The sequence below is a fragment of the Cervus canadensis genome, chromosome 8 (genome assembly GCF_019320065.1).
Source record: "Cervus canadensis isolate Bull #8, Minnesota chromosome 8, ASM1932006v1, whole genome shotgun sequence".
In the NCBI taxonomy this organism is placed as follows: domain Eukaryota; kingdom Metazoa; phylum Chordata; class Mammalia; order Artiodactyla; family Cervidae; genus Cervus; species Cervus canadensis.
The window spans coordinates 678,326-696,411 of NC_057393.1; the positions used below are offsets into that span (position 1 = coordinate 678,326).

The window sequence follows — 18,086 nt, forward strand, 5'->3', positions numbered from 1 at the left end:
ATGCAGCTTTTTGTCTGCACCCAGGAGCTACACAGTCGAGGTGACCGACCAGGAAACTGTTGCCCAGATCACCGCTCAGGTAGCTTCATTGGAGGGCTTCCCTCCAGAAAATCAAGTTCTGCTTCTGGCAGGCACACCCCCAGAGGATGAGACTACCCTGGGCCAGTGTAAGGTGGAGGCTCTGAGCACTCTGGAGGTAGTCGGCTGCATGCTTGGAGGTAAAGCCCATGGTTCCCTGGCCCGTGCTAGGAAAGCAAGAGGTCAGACTCCCAAGGTGGCCAAACAGGAGAAAAAGAAGGAGACAGGCCGGATCGAGAGGCACATGCAGTACAACCAGCACTTTGCCAATGTTGTGCCCACCTTAGGGAAGAAGGTCCCCGATGCCAACTCTTCAGTCCTCTGTAATCTTGGCTTTCTCTAATAAAGCAGCTTAGCCCAATCGAAAAAAAAAAAAAGAATTTCCCACAGTTTGTTGTGATCCACACAGTCAAAGGCTTTTGGGTAGTCAATGAGGCGGAAGTAGATATTTTTCAGAAATTCTCTTGCTTTTTCTTTAATCTCTTGGATGTTGGCTTTTTGATCTCTGGTTTCTCTGCCTTTTCTAAATCCAGCTTGTACATCTGGAAGTTCTCAGTTCATGTACTGTTGAAGCCTACCTTGAAGGATTTTGAGCATTGCCTTGCTAGCATGTGAAATGAGTGCAACTGTACAGTAGTTTGAGCATTCTTTGGCATTGCCCTTCTTTGGGATTGGAATGAAAAGTGACCCTTTCCAGTCCTGTGGCCACTGCTGAGTTTTCCAAATTTGCTGGCATATTGAGTGCAGCACTTTCACAGCATTATCTTTTAGGATTTGAAATAGTTCAGCTCGAATTCCATCACCTCCATTAGATTTGTTTGTAGTGATGCTTCCTAGGACCCACTTGACTTCCTCACTCCAAGATGCCTGGCTCTAGATGAGTGATCACACCATCGCGGTTATCTGGGTCATTAAGACCTTTCTTGTACAGTTTTTTGGTGTATTCTTGCCACCTCTTCTTAGTATCTTCTGCTTCTGTTAGGTCCTTGCTATTTCTGTCCTTTATTATGCCCGTCTTTGCATGAAATGTTCCCTTGGTATCTCTAATTTTCTTGAAGAGATCTCTAGTCTTTCCCATTGTATTGTTTTCCTCTGTTTCTTTGCATTCTTCACTTAAGAAGGCTTTCTTGTCTCTCCTTGATATTCTCTGGAACTCTGCATTCAGTTGGATATATCTTTCCCTTTCTTCTTTGCCTTTCACTTCTCTTTTCTCAGCTGTTTGTAAAGCCTTCTCAGACAACCACTTTGCCTTCTTGCATTTCTTTTTCTTGGGAGTGGTTTTGGTCACCACCTTCTGTACAATGTTATGAATTGCTCTGTAGTTCTTCAGGCACTTTGTCTGCACCAGATCTAATCCCTTGAATCTACTAGTAACCTCCACTGTATAGTCATAAGGGATTTGATTTAGGTCACAGCTAAATGGTCTAGTGGTTTCCCCTACTTTTCTTCAATGTAAACCTGAATTTTGCAGTAAACAGCTCCTGATCTGAGCCACAGTCAACTCCAAATCTTGTTTTTGCTGAGCTTCTCCATCTTCAGCTGCAAAGAATATAATCAATCTGATTTCAGTGCTGACCATCTGGAGATGTCCATGTATAGCATCGTCTCTTGTGCTGTTTGAAAGAGGGTGTTTGCTGTGACCATGTTCTCTTGGCAAAACTCTGTTGCCCTGCTTCATTTTGTACTCCAAGGCCAAACTTGCCTGTTATTGCAGATACCTCTTGACTTACTACTTTTGCATTCTAATCCTGTAGGGTGGAAAGGACATTTTTGTTTGGGGTTAGTTCTAGAAGGTCTTCTTAGAACTGTTCGACTTCAGCTTCTTCTGCATTAGCAGTTGGGGCATAGAATCAGATTACTGTGATATTGAATGGTTTGCCTTGGAAATAAACCGAGATCATTCTGTCGTTTTTGAGACTGCACCCGAGCACTGCATTTTGGACTCTTAATTGACTCTGGGGGCTCCTCCAGTTCTTCTAAGGGATTCTTCTCACAGTAAATATAATGGTCATCTGAATTAAATTCTCCCTTTTGTGTCCATTTTGATTCTTAAAACTCCTTGGTGTGGGATAATTCTAAGTCTGCACCTGGGTTATACAGACAGCAAAGGGCGCCTGATGTCTTTCTCGGCCGTGGAACTTTGGCAAAGCTGAGAAGTCGATGGTTGCACAATCCTACTGACTAACCCGCAGGGTGGCAGGCTCTCTGCTCACACCGCTCGTCTGCTCCAGCTGTGTTTAGTCATCCTGTGCCCTCGGCCTGCCCCCGGCCCTGGTCCTCTCTGGATCTTTTTCCCTATGTACTTGACACTTTGAGGAGACTGGTGGGTATTTTGAGGCTTGCCCCTCAATTTGGGTTTGTCTAGTGTCTTCTCATGATTAGACCGGGATTCGAGGGCCTGGGATGAGACCCCAGAAGTGATGTGCCATCTGCTTAGTGCACGTTAGGGCGCACGATGCCAGCAGGCTGGGCCGCAGTGCTGACCCCCTCTCTAGTTACGGTGAAGCCTGCGTCTCCCGCAGTGAGGGCACCCTCCTCCTGTCTGCCCCGCGGGGTCCACTTGCCCCCAACACGCAAAGGCTGGAGGCTGCACCTCTCGGGGCCGCCCTGCGTACTCTGCGGGTCCCCCGGTTCTTCCTGTTTCTCGTTCAGCTGTCGTTGACACTGGCGTGGGCTCAGACTGACCCTCCTGGCCCACAGCCCATCACTGTCACGCGTGGGGCGCACGTGGTCGGCTCTGGCTGGGGGAGCAGCTCTTTCCCTCTTGTTCTGTGTCCTTTTGACCTGATCTATCTCTGTCGCCTTACCCCCTTTAGCGCCTGACTCATCTGCTATACTTTCCCTACCCCAGCCCTGGAATCAGCCATTCAGCTGTTTCTGTTTTTTTTTTTTGAGACCTGAATGGTATCTAGAAACCAAGATTTGGGGTGTCAGTGCTTTAGCGGCTGTGGTTTGGGGGGCATTTCTGCTCCCCAGGGGACGTTTGGTGATGTCTGGAGAGTTGCGGGTTGTCACAGCTGCGGTGGGGGGGGGGGCATGCTGCTGGCATCTAGAGGGCGGAGCCCAGAGATGCCAAGAAGACCCCCAGGCTCGGGAGGCCCCACAGCAGAGAGACCCCCACCCACGGTGCCCACCAGTCCTGCATTGCAGCAGCAGGGCCCTTCCTGGTGATGACAAGCCCAGGGCGCCCCTCAGTCCCCCGGCGAGGAGGAGCTGGCCGGCCGACCTGTGGGCTGTGGGTGGGGGCTGGGTGGCTGGGCCCTGGATGGGCAGGCTTCGTGGCTGTAGTGCCCGGGGGCGACTGCAGGCAGCGACTGTGGGAGGCTGGCCGTCTCCTCCGGAGGCTGCTCGCAGGCCCCAGGGTGTGGGGCTTGGTCCTGGGGCCGCCTTGCCCTTGGCTCGTCAGCTGAGGTCACTGCCCCCCGCCCTCACGAGCAGCCCTGGGGACGTCGTCGTGGCTGTGAGGAGCTCCCCAGACCCGCGGGGCGGACAAAGCGCAGGAGCCCTGGCGGCCTCTTGGTAGAAACAGCTTTATTAGAAACTGGGCTGCGTGACAGCGACATGCAGATGGGCGCGTGCGAGCCAAGGCCGCCGCCCCCGGGGCAGAGCGTTCGGCTGGAGCGTGTGCTCACGTGGCCGCCGACCCTGCTGAGTTCAAATGCTGAAAACCTAGAACCTGGTCTGCAGAACTGAATTCTCATGTGAAAGCCACGTTAGGGCCAGGCGTGCCGCACGCCTCTCGTATTTCACGTATGCAGGAGCTAGGTGTTGGGAGTGAATATATGTGGGAAAACAACCTGACGTTAGAAATTCAGCATTTTATCAGGTAATGGTTTTCCTTGAAATACCACTAGCTGGTTGTGCCAAAGAATCACTAATCCTAAAACTCAAAAGAAGAATCTTGGGTCTTGCAGCGATTTGCAACGTAAGAACGCTGGTGGCTGGGACAGTCCGGGGCTCAGGCCTCCCTGCTGTGGGGGTGTGATGATCCACCCTGGCCCCCAAGCCGCCGGCCGAGCGCGTCCTGCCCGCGCTGGGCAAGCCGACACCAGCGGGCCGGTGGAAACAGCCCTGGGGAGCACCCGGTGCCCCTGAGGCGGCAGGCGCCTCTCCTCTCCGAAAGCGCCGCGGCCGCCAGCCGTGGGAGGCGCTGCAGGTCTGTGTCACATGCATGGCTGCTGAAGGTTTCCAGGACCACCCCCAAGCCCCCCCCACCCGGCGGGGTCGCAGAGGCCGCTGAGGCTGTCTCGGCTTTGGAGCTGCCGTCTGAGTCCTGCGCCCTTGGACGCGGGGCCTTGGCACAGGGGTTCCCGCCCCATGGGGACGTGTTCTCAGTGACGGGTGGTGGGCACTGGGGCCGTGGGGCACTGGGAGTGGCCGGTGGGAGCTGCGAGGCCCTGGCAGGCTGCAGGAGGCTGGCCAGGGTGAAGGCTGCGAGGCTTGGGCACCCCCACCCCCCCCCAGGACAGAGTGAGCAGCCAGCGCTCGGCGCGGAGGGCAGGATGTCTGGCAGGGGCGAACTGTGAGCCCAGGGCTGGGCTGCAGCCCCCGGAAGCCTCAGGGGTTCACATGGAAGGTTCCAGAACCCTTGGGAATCTGTCGTTAGCAGGGGGACCAGGGATCCGTCTTGGCCCTCCGTCGTGGCAGACACAGGCAGACTCACGCAAACACTTCTCGGGGGCACCATCCAGGTTACAGTCCGAGGGGTGTGGGGGTGTGGGGCTCTGGAAGCAGGCTGGGCAGCTGGCAGGCTGGGCGGAAGCTGTTTGTCTCTGAGAAACATAAAGAGCGTTCGGGGGTTCGGCTCCTGGGGAGCCTACTCACCCTGGTCTGGTTTACATCTTACATCTTTCAATTTACAGTCAGCCTCCCGGTGCCATCTCTGGGTCCGTGTCTGAGCCCATGCTCCGTCTGATGCCCCTCCTGGGCTGCAGGGGGTCCCCGTCCACCCCCGGCCTGCCCCATGTGCACCCTGTGCCCCGGCCCGCCGTCTCCGCTACTGGAACGTGGCTCTCATCCTCCGCAGCTTGTCCTGGATCTTCCGGGAGTGCTTCTCGCTGGCCGCCTGCCGGGGGCCCGCCCCGCTGTCTGCTGCCAGCACAGCGATGTCGGCCCCGCTGAAGCGGGCGATTCTCTGCTTGAGCTGGGACTGCAGCTTGGGGTCAGGGGCGAACGTGTAGGGGTTCTCCTGGAACGCATGGACCTGGCTCGCCACCTTGGCGATGTTTCTGTGTTGGGAAGAAACGGGACGTGAGTTTGCATGAGTCTCGGGGGCAGTGTTGCGGCCGGTGGGCACTGGCCAGTCCCAGCCAAGCTGCGTCAGAGTTCAGACCGCAAGGGGCCAGTTTGCTGTTTAATCACAGGTCAGACCTCATTTCAGGACCCAGGCGTGTTCATCCACCTGCCCCGAGTCTGTCCATCCCTCCCTCCCTCTGTCCGTCCATCCAGCTTTCATTCCACAAACGCTGACTGGAGATGTACTGTGGGAGGCCTGGTCAGTGCTGAAATCCCCACGATAAGGAAGCGTGAGGCAGCCCGAGGCAGCAAACGGATGCACATGGGTTATTCCATCTGGGCGGGTTTGGTGCTCTGCGTTTTGCCCCAGCCCCGTTCAGTGACGTGGTGCCCAGGGAACTGGCCACGCAGGGAGCCAGCCTTTGCCTCCCAGAGCTGGGCGTCAGGCGGCAGCCAGCACTCCGCGGGGCGTCATCCGGAAAATGGGGGTCTCTGAGCTGCAGGCCTGGGGAAGCTATGGACTCATCAGACACATGTGCCCACCCTGGTTTTGGGCGAAGATGCGGTGTGTTCCATGTGAATGCCTTCATTGCTAATGAGGAGACAGGTGTGCAAACACATGCACCCGTGAACCACGTCAGAAGAGCAGACACAGCGGAATCTGGCCAGGCCCTTCCTGGACTGTGGCCTCCCTTAATGCCCGCGTCCCCTTTGATCGCCATGGACCTCTTGCAGAAAGTGTGCACTGCGGATAATAGTGTTATCTCTAAATTGCTGCTTTCAGTGACTGAAGGGGTCTCGCAAGCACAGCTGGGGGCGGTGGGCTCCGTGCCCCCTGGGCCCTGCTCGCAAAGCCAGGCTGCTGCCCCTGACCCCAAGGGGGCCGGGCCAGCCTCCGCCTGACTGTAGTGTGAATGGTGTGGGCGGGTCGGGCAGGATGGAGTTGTGGTTGGGGGGTCCTTGCAGACAGGCTGGCCCTGAGCTGGAGGCAGCGTGGGCCTGGGGCGCTGCAGAGGGTCGGACGTGGCTGGGAACCTCTGGAGAGGCTGGCCTGGGCCTGGATGCTGAGGGCACCGGTGCCTCACAGGCTGAAGTGAGCAGTGACACTCTTTGGAGGTGTCTGAGTCCCTGGTTGGTCACGGTGAAGGTGGTCACAAACAGTGCCCAATCCGCTCCTCCCCCGTGGGTCCCCAAGTGTGCCGGCAGCCGAAGGGGCGGGGGCCTGACAAGTGGTCCTCCTCGGTCAGCCCCAGGGCAGGGGTCCAGCAGGAAAGCAGAGGCAGGATAGAGGGAAGAGGCGGCTTCGGGGGGCTGGGAGGTGGCTGCACAGAGGTGGGGTTCAGGGTGTGCCTGCCCTCCCAACAGGAAGGGAGGGCGCAGTGACCTTGGGGCGGTGTTTGGGACCATGGATGCCAGCAGTGTGGGAAATGTTTACTTGTGTTTGTGGAGGAGGCGGCAGCTGGGGGTCACCCAGGGGAGCGTGTGGCAGCCTGGGCCAGGGTGAGGGCTGGGTGGGGCCAGCTGGTCCAGGCCTCAGAGGAATAGGAGGAATGGGGAGACTCCTCACGTGACTTGCTCACCTGTGGGCCCCTCACCCGGGTTGGCTCACCCGTGGGGCCCTCACCTGGTGACCCCTCACCTGAGCTCCCTCACCTGCGGGCCCTCACCTGGCTCCCTCACCTGAGCTCCCTCACCTGCGGGCCCCTCACCTGCGCTCCCTCACCTGCGGCCCCCTCACCTGACTCCCTCACCTGGCTCCTACCTGCGGGCCCTCCACCTGCGGGCCCTCCACCTGAGCTGCCCTCACCTGGTGGACCTCACCTGACTCCCTCACCCTGCGGGCCTCATCCTGAGCCCCTCACCTGAGCTCCTTCACCTGCGGGCCCTCACCTGAGCCTCTCACCTGCGGCCCTCACCTGAGCTCCCCACCTGCGGGCCCCTCACCTGACTCCTCACCTGAGCTCCCTCACCTGCGGCCCCTCATCTGACGCCTCCTCACCTGCGGGCCCCTCACGCTGAGCTCCCATCACCTGAGCTCCCTCACCTGCGGGCCCTCACCTGGCTCCCTCACCTGAGCTCCCTCACCTGCGGGCCCCTCACCTGAGCTCCCTCACCTGCGGGCCCCTCACCTGCGGGCCCTCACCTGCGGGCCCTCACCTGGCTCCCTCACCTGAGCTCCCTCACCTGAGCTCCCTCACCTGCGGGCCCCTCACCTGCGGGCCCTCACCTGAGCTCCCTCACCTGGTGACCCCTCACCTGAGCTCCCTCACCTGCGGGCCCCTCACCTGAGCTCCCTCACCTGAGCTCCTCCACTGAGCTCCCTACTGAGCTCCTCACCTGAGCTCCCTCACCTGCGGGCCCTCACCTGAGCTTCCTCACCTGCGGGCCCCTCACCTGAGATTCCTCACCTGCGGGCCCCTCACCTGCGGGCCCCTCACCTGAGCTCCCTCACCTGCGGGCCCTCACCTGAGCTTCCTCACCTGCGGGCCCCTCACCTGAGCTCCCTCACCTGCGGGCCCTCACCTGAGCTCCCTCACCTGCGGGCCCCTCACCTGAGCTCCCTCACCTGCGGGCCCCTCACCTGAGCTCCCTCACCTGTGGGCCCCTCACCTGAGCTCCCTCACCTGGCTCCCTCACCTGCGGGCCCTCACCTGAGCTTGCTCCACCTGTGGGCCCCGTTGGTCATGGTGAAGCCGCCCGTCTCCAGCTGCTGGATGTGCATGGCCAGCAGGTGGGCCGAGGGCAGGGTGGGCTGGGCCCTAAGGCGCCGTCCTTCCATCAGACACAGGCTGTCGCTCTTCAGGAAGACCTGGGACCCAGACGGGCATTAGTGAGCAGGGGTAAGGGGGGATCCCAGGCGCGCAGCAGGGCCAGTCGGTGCGTGGGGGCACCACACCTCAATTTGCCATCCAATTCAAAATGCCCTTTGGCTCCCGGGCTGGGGGGTCCAGGTTCTGCAGCGCGTGGGCACCGGAGGAACACTGACCCCCCCCCCCCCAGAAAGCCGTGCGCTTCTGGCTGCTGAAGTGCTGGTTCCAGAAGCACGCCGAGGGACACCCACCCAAGTCAGACTGACTGCCGGCCAGCGGCAGGGCCCCGAGGGACGCTCACCCAAGTCAGACTGAGTGCCAGCCAGCGGCAGGGCCCCGAGGGACCCTCACCCAAGTCAGACTGAGTGCCGGCCAGCAGCAGGGCCCCGAGGGACGCTCACCCAAGTCAGACCGAGTGCTGGCCAGCAGCAGGGCCCCAAGGGACCCTCACCCAAGTCAGACCAAGTGCTGGCCAGCGGCAGGGCCCCGAGGGACGCTCACCTAAAGTCAGACCAAGTGCTGGTCAGCGGCAGGGGCCCGAGGGACCCTCACCCAAGTCAGACCAAGTGCTGGCCAGCGGCAGGGCCCCGGGTCTGCTGTCAGCCGAGGACACACGGGAGCCCTCCCGCTAGCAGAGAGCTGGACCTGGGCTGGACGCAGGCTGCTCCTGGCACCTGGTCCCAACAGCCAGAGGCTGTGTCCTCGCCGACTGTCTCTCGAGGGGCAGCCAGGAGGGTTAGCCCCGCGGGAGTCAGACCTGTGAGGCACAGTCGGCAGACAGGGCTTCTGGAGCGTCCCTGCCGCCTCTGTCCGGGAGACGGGATGGCCCCAGGGGAGACGGGGAGGCCGTACACGGTCCTGGGGGGCCGTGGGGTGGGCGCTGTGAGGCAGGCAGCCAGGCAACCCGTCCTGCCACCCATCACCCGCCTCCCCTGGGGGGATGAGAGCTCCCTGGAGCTCATGCACACCGGTACCTCCACAGCTTTCAGCTCCTCCATGACCTCCGCTATCTTCGCAGGCAGAATTCTCCAGGCCTAAAATAAAAGCGCAGGTGAAACCCCCGGCCCCGCAGGGGCTTCCTGCCCGGCTGCGGCCATGGCCCCGGGGGACGCACCGGGGACTGTCGCACAGCCGCGTGCTCCAGGCCGCCCAGGATCTGCATGGCTGTGGCAAAGTTCCTCTGCTCGTAGCAAGACTTCGCGATCAGCAGAAACTTGGAAAGCAGGTTCACCTGCAGCTGAAACCAGAGGACGAGACACACATCCTGAGCTCCGAGGGTGGAGGGGCAGGGTCGCTGATGGGGTGGGCAGAGCGGGCGGAGAGGGACGGGGACGGAGAGAGCCAGAGCGACGGGCACAGAGGCAGGCCAGGTGCCCTCAGTGACCCCTGGACAAACCTCGGCTCAGGACAGACGGGGCAGCAGGGCACACCCCTCTGGGAGCGGGCCCACAGGGAGCCTGGCAGCTTCTCGTCTGCCCGGCAGGTGGGACGGGGTTGTGGCGCCTGCTTCCACGGGGTCACTGGTCTGCAGGGCAGAGCGCTGGGTCAGCTGGGAGCCCCCAGCACTGCCCCCCACTCCCAAGGGAGTCTCTGCCCACGACCCAGTGCACGGCCCCTCAGTCAGTGCTTGGATTTCACACGACTCCAGTGACTTCTGGAATATTCTGGAGGGTTCACTTGACCCCTCCTTTCAAAGGTGCCGCATCCTGCGGACCGTCACCACAGCCAGCACTGTCCTTCCGGGGGGGGGACACCACCTGCAACCCACCGCACGCCCTGCTCCTGGGCTTGGCCGGCGCCTGGGTCCCGGGACGGCCTGGGGGGTCACTCAGCACGTGGCCGCCCCCCTGCCTGGCGTGAGGACATTTACACGCCTGCTTCTCCCGTTGACGTCTGTTTTCTTCACAGGTCTGAACAGATGCAAAGCAGGAGGTCTCCAGCCAGTGCAGGCAGAGCTGTCCCCATATGGGGGCTGCCTCGTACGCTGGAGTCCCGCGGTGGGCTCCTCTGATGACCGGCCTCCCGCCCCAGGCCCAGCACTGTGGCCTGTGCCCCCCGCTGTCCCCACGTGGGGCTGAGTGACACTTCCCGGGATGGCTGGTGCGCTGCATGCTTGGTACTTCGCCGTCGGTGGACACGGGGTGGCGTCCTCATCTCAGCTGCTGTGTCCCGTGACTTCTGCACCCCCTGCTGAAGCCAGAGTCCTCATTTCCCTTTGTTCCTACCATTACTCATCTAAAACAAGGGCTTCCCTGGTGGCTCGGGTGGTGAAGAATCCGCCTGCAGTGTGGGAGACCTGGGCTCGATCCCTGGGTCGGGAAGATCCCCTGGAGAAGGGAAAGGCTGTCCACTCGTGTTCTGGCCTGGAGAATTCCACAGACTGTGTAGTCCCTGGGGTTGCAGAGTCAGACACGACTGAGTGATTTCACTTCCACTTTAAGATATATCACGTCGTTTCCTTTTCTTTGTGACCTTTTGTTTCCACGTTCCCAGGGATGTGATCTGAACGGGATGCGCTGTTACCTCTAAGGGCTTTTGTTCAGTTCAGTTGAGTCACTCAGTCGTGTCCGACTCTTTGTGACCCCATGGACTGCAGCACGCCAGGCCTCCCTGTCCATCACAAACTCCCAGAGCTTGCTCAAACTCATGTCCATCGAGTTGGTGATGCCATCCAGCCATCTCATATCCTCTGTCGTCCCCTTCTCCTGCCTTCAATCTTTCCCAGCATCAGGGTCTTTTCAAATGAGTCAGTTCTTCACATCAGGTGGCCAAAGTATTGGAGTTTCAGCTTCAACATCAGTCCTTCCAATGAACACCCAGGACTGATCTCCTTCAGGATGGACTGGTTGGATCTTCTTGCAGTCCAAGGGACTCTCAAGAGTCTTCTCCAACACCACAGTTCAAAAGCAGCAATTCTTTGGCACTCAGCTTTCTTTATAGTCCCAACTCTCATATCCATACATGACTGCTGGAAAAACCACAGCCTTGACCAGACGGACCTTTGCTGGCAAAGTAATGTCTCTGCTTTTTAATATGCTATCTAGGTTGGTCATAACTTTCCTTCCAAGGAGTAAGAGTCTTTTAATTTCATGGCTGCAGTCACCATCTGCAGTGATTTGGGAGCCCAGAAAAATAAAGTCAGCTACTGTTTCCACGTCTATTTACCATGAAGTGATGAGACCAGATGCCATGATCTTAGTTTTCTGAAAGTTGAGCTTTAAGTCAACTTTTTCACTCCTCTTTCATGAAGAGGCTCTTTAGTTCTTCACTTTCTGCCATGAGGGTGGTGTCATCTGCATATCTGAGGTTATTAATATTTCTCCCGGCAATCTTGATTCCAGCTTGTGCTTCATCCAGCCCAGCGTTTCTCATGATGTACTCTGCATATAAGTTAGATAAGCAGGGTGACAATATACAGCCTTGATGTACTCCTTTTCCTATGTGGAACCAGTCTGTTGTTCCATGTCCAGTTCTAACTGTTGCTTCCTGACCTGCATACAGATTTCTCAAGAGGCATGTCAGGGGGTCTGGTATTCTCATCTCTTTCAGAATTTCCCACACTTCATTGTGATCCACACAGTCAAAGGCTTTGGCATAGTCAATAAAGCAGAAATAGATGTTTTTCTGAAATTCTTGCTTTTTCAATGATCCAGCGGGTGTTGGCAATTCGATCTCTGGTTCCTCTGCCTTTTCTAAAACCAGCTTGAACATCTGGAAGTTCAAGGTTCATGTATTTTTGAAACCTGGCTTGGAGAATTTTTAGCTTTACTTTACTAGTGTGTGAGACGAGTGCAATTGTGTGGTAGTTTGAGCATTCTTTGGCATTGCCTTTGAGATTGGAATGAAAACTGACCTTTTCCAGTCCTGTGGCCACTGCTGAGTTTTCCAAATTTGTTGGCATATTGAGTGCAGCACTTTCACAGCATCATCTTTTAGGACTTGAAATAGCTCAACTGGAATTCCATCACCTCCATTAGCTTTGTTCATAGTGATGCTTTCTAAGGCCCACTTGATTTCACACTCCAGGATGTCTGGCTCTAGGTGAGTTATCACACCATTGTGATTATCTGCGTCATGAAGATCTTTTTTGTACAGTTCTTCTGTGTATTCTTGCCACCTCTTCTTAGTATCTTCTGCTTCTATTAGGTCCATAGCATTTCTATCCTTTATTAAGCCCATCTTTGCATGAAATATTCCCTTGGTATCTCTAATTTTCTTGAAGAGATCTCTAGTCTTTCCCATTCTATTGTTTCCCTCTATTTCTTTGCACTAATCACTGAGGAAGGCTTTCTTATCTCTCCTTGCTATTCTTTGGAACTCTGCATTCAGATGGGTCTATTTTTCCTTTTCTCCTTTGATTTTTGCTTCTCTTCTCTTCACAGCTATTTGTAAGGTCTCCTTAGACAGCCATTTTGCCTTTTTGCATTTCTTTTTCTTGGGGATGGTTTTGATCACTGCCTCCTGTACAATGTCACGAACCTTGGTCCACAGTTCATCAGGCTCGCTCTCTATCAGATCTAATCCCTTGAATCTATTTCTCACTTCCACTGTATAATCATAAGGGATTTGATTTAGGTCATACCTGAATGGTCTAGTGGTTTTCCCTACTTTCTTCTGAATTTAAGTCTGAATTTGGCAATAAGGAGTTCATGATCTGAGCCGGTCAGCTCCCGGTCTTGATTTTTCTGACTGGATAGAGCCTCTCCATCTTTGGCTGCAAATAATATAGTCAATCTGATTTTGGTGTTGACCATCTGGTGATGTCCATGTGTAGAGTCTTCCTGTTACATCCTCTGGCCCAACTTTTGAGTTGTGACTGTTTTCTGAGGCCATAGTTTATGCGTGTAGAAGTCGTCTCCGGGTCGTTCTGACGGCACAGCGAGCGGCACACAGCGCGGGGACCGTGTGTGTTTCAGGCTCAATCACCACGTCCGCCCAGGGCGCTTCCTGCCCTCGTCCCCGCCCCGTCCGGTTCCTGCAGAGGCCACACCGCCCTATGGACAGCCCTGCCTGCATCCTCTGCTCACAGTGATGCTGGCTCCATCCCCTGGCCACTGCCTGGGTGGGTCTGGAGTTGGCTCTGGCCTGCGACCGGGGCGCCAATGCCCCTCCACGTCCCCCCAAAGCGCTTGGAGGCCTGTGTGACACCCCTCACAGGGTGAGGGGAAAGCTGCACATTGGTGTTGCTCTGATGGACATCGAGGATTGGAGCAGATGGGGGCGAGGGTAGGCTCCCAGTGCCCGCGTCCAGGCACAAGTGAGGAGGGGTCAGTCTGTCAGCTAATAAACCCCTGAGGTTGGAAGCTTCTCCCTGAAAGAGGAAAGACTGGGGAACTCTGCATGCATTGGTGGGCCTCGGGGCTCCCTAGGGCTTCAGACAACTCAGGACTTGGGAGAGGAGGCGCTGCAGAGGCTCTTGGTGCGGCATGTGCACGTCAGGCTTCGTCATCGGTGGTGGGGTGGAGGCCGGGGAGCCGCGGGGTCCCCTGCCTTGAGTGCCCTTCATGCACGCCTGCTCCAGGGGCTTCAGCTCGGGATGCCTCCGTGCCCCCCCGCCCCCAGCAGGAGGGCTTGCACAAAGAGGTGCCCTCACAACTGGCACCCCCGACCCCGTGCTGGGGCCAGACCCTTGGGCACCGACCTTGGAGGTGTGACTGGTCACGATCTCAGCGGCCACCCAGGTGCTGACATCATCTGCGCTTCTTAAAAGCTGTAACAGGTATTTGTCCTGGACGTAGTTGGGCAGAAATAAGCTGCAGGTTTTTGCCGACAGAGACTCAGAAGAGCTGGCCCTGCAAGAGATGCAGGCACGGGTCCAGCATGTCCCAGCCAGGACACGGGGTGGCGCTGGGACCCCGAGAAGGGGGTTGGTGTCCAGCCCAGAACTACAAGGCACTGCCTGTCAGCCAAAGTGTCCGGAAAGGCATTTCCACCCAGCGGAAATAACAGGGTGGAGCCTCAAGACCCTCGGCCACCCCAGCGTCTCAGGCTCCGCAGACCTCGGTGGACACTTACTTGGGGACCGCTGCACTTTTGTCTGTGACGCCCAGGGCCCGCGAGTTTAGGAAGTGGACGGGGTGGCACTTCTGAAACAGCTCCTGCCAGGGACGAGGACAGAGAGGGCGGGCAGCGCCCCGTCTCAGGGCCGGGTATCGGTGGGGGCTCTCCATGTTCACCCAGACGGCGGCAGGGGGTGGGGATCGCTAGGTCCCTGTCCCTGGCCGCCCGCCCGGTTCCAGCAGGGGGCCCCGTGCGCCGTGTGGACCTGGCGCCCCACCTGCTGCAGCAGCGTCAGCTGGCTGAAGAGCTGCTGGGTGCTGTACTCAGTGAGGAAGTAGGGCCCCTTCTCGCCGGCCTTGGTGTAGGGCCCGTAGAAGTCCTCCAGGAAGCAGGGCTTGGGCAGGGCCGACGCGATGCTGTACTGTCGCTCCTTGTGGGGCAGCGCCGGCCCGCTGCCCCGGGACAGCCGCCAGGGGAAGCTCTGCAGGGCGGGTCCCCCCAGTCAGGGCGGGCCGGGGCAGCCTAGAGCCGCAGGGCAGAGCCCTGCCTCCCGCCTGCGGCCGCACTGACCCCAGGATTTCAGCAGCTCCCCCGCGGATGGAGCTGTGCGCTTTGGTGCTGTCTGCATGAGTCATGGTGAGGCCCCCCCGAGACCCTGCCCCTGTTCCTGGCCATATCCCGATCCTGCCCTTGGCCCAAGGGTCAGGGAGGTGGTGTGGTCTGGGGCGCTGGTCCTCTGTTGTCCTTGCCCGGGGCTGACAGGAAGTGCCAGCCTCACAGGGCTAGTGCCCTGGAGCCGCAAGATGGACTGTGTATTGCACGCGCGCACCTCTGCCTGTCTGTGCTTGTGTACAAAGGTATGCACGTGTGCGCCTGTGTGTGTCTATCTTCCTGGGAGAGGCCGCACCTTCCGGGAGACGGCGTCCTCCGAGAGCCTCTTACACAGGGCGTTGAGGGGCCTGGCGTCCCCCTCCACCTCCTTGGGGTCCTCCAGGTCTGTGCCATGCAGGGCGCCCTCGGCCTGCCGCTCGGTGCCCACCTCCAGCAGGCCCAGCAGGTGCTCCGCGGAGCCGTCCAGAGGCAGGATCTGGGCAGAAGCACGTGGGGTCACCTGCTGCCTCCCGGGGGTTGTGTCCCCCCCGCCCCCTGCCTCACCTGGGAGGAGAGGTAGTCCTGGAGCCTCCCCAGGAGCCCGGCGTTCCTCACGAAGTCCACGGTGTAGCAGTCCTCCAGCCAGGCCTGCAGGAGGCAGAAGCTCCGCCTGTAGATCTTGGTGAAGGTGGAGGTGGGCTCCTGGTGGGCCCTGGAGGCAGAGGAGTCCTGAGCCGGGCAGGGCCCCCTGTGCCACCCCTAGATGGGACGGGGGTGGGGGGAGCGTGGCTCTGTCTTTTGGGGGCACCTAAGCCCCACCCCACCCGCCCTCCCACCTGGGCAGGAGAGGGGCCACTGCAACCACCGCCCCCTCCAGCCTGCCCCAAGGTTGGGAAGGCATTCGGAATGGTGGGGTGGGCTCTGTGGGTAGAGAAGATGGGGGCAGGGTCTCTGAGTCCCCTCCTGGGCCCCAGCCTGACCTTGTGCGGGAATCTGGGGGCAAGGACAAGCCAGCTCAGAGAGGGTGAGAGCAGCACCACCCTCTCCCGTGCTGGGCCTGCTGCTGGCCGAGGCCCTTGGGATCCCTCTACATCCTCCAGTCCATGGGGGTCCCACCTTCCTTGTCCCCACCCTGCTTCTCCCCCACCGTGGGCATCAGTGGCTGCTCCTGGCCCGCCTGCACCCCCTTTCCGCCTCTGTCCTCGCCCCGGCCCTTGGTGCCGGCGCCCGGGGTACCTGGACAGGGTGCTGCTGATGCGGTCCAGCAGGAAGTGCAGGAAGTCCTGGGGGCTGCAGAAGTAGCGGAAGGTGTACAGGAACTGCTGCACATAGCCCTCCAGGAAGGCGCCGCTGCGGGGGGGGGGGGGGCGGCCGTCAGTGCGGGCCGGCCAGCACCCGGTCCTGGTGTGTGCGCGGGTGTGAGCGTGTGCAGATGAGTGTGGTGTGGGTGTGTGCGGGTGTGTGCGCAGGTGTGAGTGTGTGCAGATGAGTGTGGTGTGGGTGTGTGCGGGTGTGTGTATGGGTGTGCACAGATGAGTGTGCACTGTGTGTGGGTGTGTATGGGTGTGAGTGTGCAGGTGTGTGTGGGTGTTGAGTGCAGGTGTGTGTGTGAGTGTGCAGGGGTGTGTGTGTGCGCATGTGGTGTGTGCAGATGAGTGCACAGGTGTAGGTGTGTGCACGTGAGTGCAGGTGTGTGTGGGTGTGTGTGCAGATGTGGGTGTGTGTGTGAGCAGATGTGAGTGCGGATGTGTGTGTGGGTGTGAGTGTGCAGGTGTGGGTGTATGTGTGAGCGTGTGTGCAGATGTGAGTGCGGGTGTGCATGTGTGAGTGTACCGCTGTGTGTGCAGGTAGGTATGTGGCTGTGTGTATTTGTGTGTGTGTGTCTGTTAGTGTGAGTGTGTGGCTGTGTGCACACGTGTGTGTGTGTGCGGATGTGTGTGAGTGCTTGCATGTGAACATGAGAGCCCTGTGCTGGAGGCACTGGCTGGACCACCACTCAGAACCAATGAGCCGGGGGTGCAGGGTATTGATCACATTAGAAATTCCTAAACATTTTCAGTTTGAAGACGTTTTTTAAATTTTATTTTTTTAAAGGTTTTTTTTTGGCTGCACTATGCGGCTTTCGGGACCTGGTTCCCTGAGCAGGGAGCAAGTCCTGCATCCCCTGCATTGGAAGATCAGGGTCTCCACCACCGGATGCCAGGCCAGGGAGGTCCCTGAAGACTTTCTTAATCTCAGTTTTTGAGGCTCTCCCTGTGTCTCCTCTTAGAAACCTGAGGAGAGGTTTCTAATTCAGAAAGCTGAGTGCGTGCAGGGGCCCTTCCCCAGCCACAAATCACTGTCAGGAAAGAGGCAGGGGGGGCGTTGGGTCCTCGACCTCAGGCAGGGCCCCCCTCGGGGCCAGGAGAGCGGAAAGGAGATGAGGGTCCAGGACTGAGGACCCCAGAGCCCGCTGGCCCCTGCCGGACACCAGTCAGGCGCAGGCGGGACTGGGCAGCCGTGTCTGGCTGCCCGCAGAGGGGACGCCCTCTCGGGGGCGCTGTGCTCACGCGTCACACACACGCCCCATGACACACACATAACGTCTCCTGGAGCAGTTCTGGGGCTGAGGTGCTGAGTGACACCCCACCCCGCAGGGGAGGCGGAGGAAGCGGCCCCCAGCAGCCCACCTGGGGAGGGCGACCGGTGGGGCAGAGGCAGCTGCCCCCGGAGGGTCCTGTCCCCCACTGGCTGTCAACAGCCTCCAGCCCAGAGAAGAGCCCAGGGGTTCCAGAGCGGCGTGCTGAGCCCCTGGAAGCCACCCGGGGGTGACGCTCCCACCGTCACATGAGAGGAGGTCTGTGTCCAACCCGGTTGGGGCTGGGAGGGGTGGGCCCTTTAGGAAGCTGCCCACAGCCTGAGCCCCAGGTGGGGCTCGTGGGTGCATGGAGAGAAGGGGAGGTCAGGGGTGCCTGGGGGCCCCTGGGAGCGAGCGGCCTGGCCCCTCCCTACTGCAGGCGAGCCCTTGCGCCTGCGTTATTATTTGGGGTCGCATGAGCCTAAGGGGCTTCCCCGGTGGCTCAGCGGTCAAGAACCCGCCTGCAGTGTAGGAACCATAAGAGATGTGAGTTTGATCCCTGGGTCAGGAGGATCCCCGGAGGAGGGCATGGCAACCTACTCCAGTTTTCTTGCCTGGAGAATCCCAGGGACAGAGGAGCCCAGTGGGCTACAGTCCCTGGGGTCGTGTAGAGTCGTTGCGACTCAAGTGACTTAGCAGGCGTGCACGTGAGCCTAAACCCTGCTCACGCCCAGCGGCGCTGTGGAGAGCTGGCTGGGTGCAAGCTGCCCGCAGCCCCGGAGCTCCGTGTTAGTTAAGGGGCATCCGACCTAGGA

At 59.1% G+C, this 18,086-nt stretch overlaps 1 protein-coding gene and 1 pseudogene across 2 annotated transcripts in view; one reads left to right on the plus strand and one right to left on the minus strand.

Annotated features, from left to right (window-relative positions):
- Positions 1 to 3,771, plus strand: LOC122446023 (annotated as a pseudogene).
- A 105-nt stretch (positions 3,772 to 3,876) lies between these two features.
- The window catches only part of KNDC1 (kinase non-catalytic C-lobe domain containing 1), a 52,707-nt gene continuing 38,497 nt past the window's right edge, over positions 3,877 to 18,086 (minus strand). For both annotated transcript variants that reach the window (XM_043476967.1, XM_043476968.1), the window contains exons 22-31: positions 15,951 to 16,064; positions 15,279 to 15,426; positions 15,031 to 15,210; positions 14,401 to 14,604; positions 14,139 to 14,221; positions 13,765 to 13,915; positions 9,238 to 9,360; positions 9,098 to 9,157; positions 7,965 to 8,122; positions 3,877 to 5,306 (exon numbers count right to left, since the gene is read on the minus strand). In XM_043476967.1, the coding sequence (XP_043332902.1) occupies positions 5,075 to 5,306; positions 7,965 to 8,122; positions 9,098 to 9,157; positions 9,238 to 9,360; positions 13,765 to 13,915; positions 14,139 to 14,221; positions 14,401 to 14,604; positions 15,031 to 15,210; positions 15,279 to 15,426; positions 15,951 to 16,064 (1,453 nt within the window). In that variant the 3' untranslated portion in view covers positions 3,877 to 5,074. The remainder of the gene's footprint in view (positions 5,307 to 7,964; positions 8,123 to 9,097; positions 9,158 to 9,237; positions 9,361 to 13,764; positions 13,916 to 14,138; positions 14,222 to 14,400; positions 14,605 to 15,030; positions 15,211 to 15,278; positions 15,427 to 15,950; positions 16,065 to 18,086) is intronic.